Source organism: Pygoscelis adeliae, unplaced genomic scaffold (assembly GCF_000699105.1).
Source record: "Pygoscelis adeliae isolate BGI_AS28 unplaced genomic scaffold, ASM69910v1 Scaffold289, whole genome shotgun sequence".
NCBI lineage: Eukaryota > Metazoa > Chordata > Aves > Sphenisciformes > Spheniscidae > Pygoscelis > Pygoscelis adeliae.
Window position 1 is genome coordinate 1,033,994 of NW_008825499.1, and position 5,529 is coordinate 1,039,522.

At 48.0% G+C, this 5,529-nt stretch overlaps 1 protein-coding gene across 1 annotated transcript in view; it reads left to right on the forward strand.

Annotated features, from left to right (window-relative positions):
- TRABD2A (TraB domain containing 2A) overlaps positions 1–5,529 on the forward strand; it is a 160,195-nt gene that overhangs the window by 131,356 nt on the left and 23,310 nt on the right. Inside the window, exons 3-4 of the mRNA XM_009331530.1 lie at positions 2,360–2,506; positions 4,698–4,872. Coding sequence (XP_009329805.1) covers positions 2,360–2,506; positions 4,698–4,872 — 322 coding nt within the window. The remainder of the gene's footprint in view (positions 1–2,359; positions 2,507–4,697; positions 4,873–5,529) is intronic.

Sequence of the window (5,529 nt, forward strand, 5' to 3'; positions counted from 1 at the left end):
ATTCCTGCTCTGTGGATGGGGACTGTCTGGTTAATGTTTCAGAGGCTGCAGTCTAGAAAGGGCTGTATTGCTTTAATGGTAAATTGTCTAAGCAGATGCTGCTATGGTAGTCAAATAATTTACAAAATAAGCCATTCCCATGGAAGTGCTTTTGGCTGGACTGATTGTACATATGAGATTTTCCTGGCATGACCTAGCAGTCCTGGCTGTAGAAACCCCACATTTTCAGCATGGATTTGGCTTGTCTCTCAGTGAATCTCGTCTGGTCATTAACATCCATTAGGGCTTCTCTGTGTGGGAAGTGAAGCCAAACAAATGGAAAACGATGGCTTCGGAGTGCAATAAACCCCAGCCTGCATGCAAACTTTTGTTCAGATATAAAGTGGTTTCAATTTGTTTTTGTTTAATTTACTTCCAAACTGAGCAGAGGTCCTTTGCAAGATAGCCACTGGTTAGTTGGATGTAACTTTCCTGAGTGTCTACCTGCAGGTATTCTTTTAGTCAGGTGCAGCGTATACCAACAAAGTGAATTCTTGCCCTTTTTAAGAACATGAGATGGGAGTGAATGTTGCTATTCATGAACATACTACCAGAACTAATGCTAAGTTATGTGCTTTCATATTCGGTTAAATACACGTGGTTTGGATCCAGACGGGCAGCTCTAGCTGTAGTGGGGACAGCATTATTTAAAGTTTGGTGGGACCTGCACCTTTCTGTAGGAGACAGGTTGTTGTGCTGGGGGAGGGCAAACTGCACCTGTTCGTTCCCACATCTGCCCTGTCCTGTAATTCCAAGATTTGGTTCACATTATCTCAGTGCATTAAGAGTATGCTTACTCATGTGTGAGTTTCATGGTGTTGGTGAATACCTCCAGTTCCAGAGTGCTTTTGATGGTGTTCGAGACAAATATGCAGGAGGAGTTAATTACACAGAGCCCTCATCAGGCTGCAGAGAGTCACCAGAGCTTGGAAAATAACCCTCCCAAGAATAACTTTTGAAATGTGTTTCAATACCTCAGCAGTATCTCTCAGCTTACTTCCTTAAGAAATAAAAAAAATAAACCAGTAGGTAGTAGGAAGGCTTGTTACAGTTGTCTAGCCTTGGTGTGCAAACCAGTGGTAGCTTGAGTAACCGCTGTGTTCAGGAGAGATGGCAGTGTTTTACTTGCCACATGCTGATGGAGAGCTGTTGTTTGTGCAGGCGAGTAACCAGCTCCACACCCCACCAGTGTGCCGACTGGCATCCCATGCTTAGCCTGGGGAGTTTCTGCCCCAAGTCCTTCCCTGGCTCCCTGCCTTTCCAGGGCTTGGTGGCTGCCTGCTGCAGTGGTTGGAGCAGCGAAGGGAGAGGTACAGAGGTGCTGCATCATCTGTTTGGCTCCAGAGGACCCTGTCAAGTGTTGCTCCAAACTGTTCTCTTGTGCCTTTTAAGTGGCGGTCATCCTCATGGGGTGTGCATTGCCACAGGCGGCAGGCAGCTGGAGCAGCAAGCTCTCTCTGGGTCAGGCCCTGGGGCCACCACCCTGGGAGAGCCATGCTGTGCTGGAGGTGGGGAGGCAGCAACACCTGGAGGAGACCTCTGCTGATCTTCTCCCTTTCTGTTCAAGGGAGAGGCTCCTTGGGGGTAGGAGCTGTGGCAGCCACGCTGGTTGAGGTGTGGGAATGGGAGTGTTTGCGTTCCCAGGTGAACGCTGAGGAGGAGGGGGAGGGAGCGTGGGCAGCAGCAGCTGCCATGCCTGCAGAGGCACTCAGCCGGGGAGAGTGCTGGGCTGCTGCAGGGCCGCTGCCCTCAGACTTCACCTGCAGGGAGGGTGGCTGCCTGCCTCCCCTGGCAGCTGCTATCCTTCCCCGGCCTGCTCCGAAGAGCCATTCCTGCCTGAAATAAATAGTGTGTGTGGGAGAAGGACACACAAAGCAGGAAATGACAGCATTAATGTTCCTTGTGGATGAGGAAGAAAGGGCAAACAAGGAGAAGCCATGCTTAATTTAGGTAGGTGGCTGAGGAGTTGTGGGGATAGGAGCCCATCAGGCTCTATGGTGGTCAGGCAAACTGTCATCTAGGGGAGCAAGATTGCCCCTATTTCAGTCTGCCCCTTTGTATCTTATTCTTGTCATGGGCAAAACCTCCTGGAGTTACGTGTGGTGAGCCAGTTCCCTGTGAGCAGGCCTGTAGGACCTGAGGCATGAGTATCTGCAGACCTGGAGGAGGCGTGGGTTGGCGACACGTGGACTGGTGCGCTTGGAGCAGGAGCAGCTTCAGAGAGCCCCTGGCGGGCAGCTGTATGTCTGTGACCTTCTCAAGGGGCAAGACAAGAACTCACCAGGAACTCTGTCTTTTCCTCCCTCTCCCCCTCCCTCAGGTGGTCTTTGCTTTGAATCAGACTCTCTTGCAGCAGGAGAGCCTCCGAGCAGGCAGTTTCCAGATCCCCTATACGACAGAAGACCTTATCAAGCATTACAACTGTGGGGACCTCAGCTCCATCATCTTCAACCATGACACTTCTCAAGTGAGTCTTGCCACTGCAGCCCTTGTACTATGCACATGTCCCTGTAGCGCTAACCCCTGTCTCACTCACGCTCGTCTCTCCTCAGGCAGGCCCTCTGCAGGCAAGGGCCAAGGGCACATCGCTGGCTCCCTGGCGCATCCGCCTTCCTGCGCCTCCTTCTCCCAGGAGTCTGCACCGCCTCACCCCTGTCTTGCTGCACGCAAGCAGCAAAAGCGCACCTGCCTTTCCCTTTTGGGCGAGTGCCATGTTTGCTTTAGTGTTAAAGCGCTATGAGTTAATCCTTTATTTTCTTAAAGATCCTGTGGAATTACACTAGCTTAGGTATGAGCGAACTTAGTGCCAACAGAGAGCAGCAGCAGGCTCTTTTGTGCAAATAACGACAGAGAAATGCACTCATGACTGGGAGGCTTGTGTAAGGCTGGGCAAGTTGGAAGCTTTTTAATGTCCCCTTTCAGTATGATTGTGTACTGTGGGCAAGGCCCAAAGAAGAGAAATGGAGTGAAACAAAGAAAAGATAGATTTAGACTGAATGTTAAGGAAAAGAAAACCTTCTGAGACCTCACACACTTGGTTTATGGAGACGGTTTCCTAAGCAGCACAGTGGAATGCAATGCTCTGATCTTTAAACCACAAGAAAATGCCCAGCAGGGACCAATTTGGCCTGTTTGGGCTGTTAGATAAGCTAACCTCAGACTGAGACATCAGGTCTCTCTATTCTTGTCCGTGAGGTACTGCCTGGCAATTCGTGCACATCAATGAAAACGTAGGCTCTATCTTTGCAGTGCTGAACAAGAGGGTGTTGGTACCTGGGCTTTCCCTGCTGAATAACCATTTTCCTATGGCCTTTTGATATATACGGTGCAGTGCGGCAGAGCTGGACTGTCATATGACGGTAGTACTGTCATACTAACCCTTGCTTCTCCGGCACTGAGCTTTCTGCGCATGTTGTTAGCTTCCCGTCCTGCACACCCTTCAGCCTGCAGGTGCAGGCAACCTGGTAGTTAACACTGCTTAGCTCTTACACAGTGCACTTCATTCATAGATTTCAAAGGGCTTCTCAAAGGAGAAGTACAGATGCTGCATCACTATTCTGCTGAGGTGTTACAGACTGCAGACAAATGGCGTTGCCTTGAGGTCCTTGGAGGGAACAGCTTTTGCTGAGACATGCATGTCTCTGTGGAAGCAAGTGCCCTTTACTTACATGAGGGGCTCCACTGCAGGGCAGCCTCCCTCACAGCAGAGCTGAATAGTAATAGCCTGCAACACTATCAGATTATGTTTTTGAGCAGAACTTCTCTGTAAATTGTATTTGACCCCATGCTTGCCCAGTAGATGATCCACTGTGGGCTAAGAACCCTTTGGAAGGAGTTGGTAATAGTTTCTGAGTGGGTCCAGAGCTGCAGCCTTGCAAGGGAAAGCACCTGGCTTAGTGGCTCTGCTCCCCAGAAACCACTGCTTGCAGGCCCTTTCCTTAGCAGTTCACATAGCTGCAATGCCCAAAGCTACTTGTCAGGAAGCCAGGATGGCTGCAACTCCAGGCCCATGTTTGTCTCCACTAGCAAGAGGTCAAGGTAGTGTGCAGCCACAGCTGTCCTGGGGGCCCCAGGAGAGGAAGCTAGTATTTTAAAAGATACCTTGAGGACAGGGGAACTGGAGGTGGTAATACTTTCTTTCCTGACAAAATCTGGCCCTCTTTCTTTTGGAAAGTTTGGGGATGTTTTTGTTAACTAGTTCAAATCGCACAGTTGTCCTTTGATGGCCTGAGGGATCTGATACCAGTCAAACTCTCTTAGAAGAGTGTAATTACCATTATAGTTATGTCATTCCTGTAGCAATTTAAGGAAGAGGTATGTAGCTAAAGATAGCCAGGGGCAAATATTTACTTTCTTCAGCTAAGCAATCAGGATTTGGGATCTATGGTGTGACGAACTGAGAGTATTTGTTGACTTTGCATCAAAAAAAATTCAGCTGGCTGGCTTATAAAATGATATGCTGAGAGAAATGAAGCACTATGTATTATTAGAAGTTCGCTGAGTAATTTTTTAGCTTTCTTTGGGTTTTGTCCTACTGGATGTGCTTTGAGGGACAAGGTGATTGCCACATGCAGTGATGTAGCAAAATGCCTGTGCATGATGGCTGCCTGTGAAATAAATGCCCCTTTCATGAAGACATTTTTTTTTTTCTACCTTAGGTCCCAAATTTCATTAATGCTACACTTCCGGCCCATGAACGCATTACTGCCCAAGAGATAGACAGCTACTTCCGTCAGGAGCTCATCTACAAGCGAAATGAGCGAATGGGGAGGAGGGTGAAGGACCTGCTGGAAGAGTACCCAGACAAGAGTTTCTTCTTTGCATTTGGAGCTGGTATGTGATTGAGGTGCCCTTCAACCTGAGCACATTCTTCCCACATCCGTTAGAAGCTTTTTACAAATGCTTGCCTCGTTTTAAAGAAGGGTCAGTAATTTTACCATGGTGGTAAAAAAAATACAGAACACAGCTTTGTCCTGATAGTTGTATCCTAGTAAGAAAACTTTTTCAGTGTAGGAGAGTGTTTTTCTTCAATTTGCAAAGAGCTCACGGTGTATGCATTGATTGCAGTATTTATTAGTTACAGACTTATTTGTTAATGCGTAGCCAAAAATACTGAACCAACTACAGTGCATACACAAAAGGAACAGATCTCAGACATACGTGTTTATGCACTGGCCAACCAAGGCAGAAGAGTAGGAGAAATAGGGAGCTGAGATGAAAGGCAGCAATCAGAGGTTGCACCAGTGCTTGAATAAACCTTTCAAGAACACATCCGAAAGAATAACATGCCAAATCGTGTCAATCTAAGGGGCTCAATAAATGCAAGGGGAGAGGCAAGGCACACTTTAACCTTTCTCTTCCTGCTGCAGCTCCTTACCTTTTTCACTGTGCTTCCACAACTACAAGGAAATTTTGTCTGCCACTGTTTTGGAGCAGAGGATTGGGCCTAGATGGGGAAAACCTACTCCATTTTCTGCCTCTTAGTAGCCA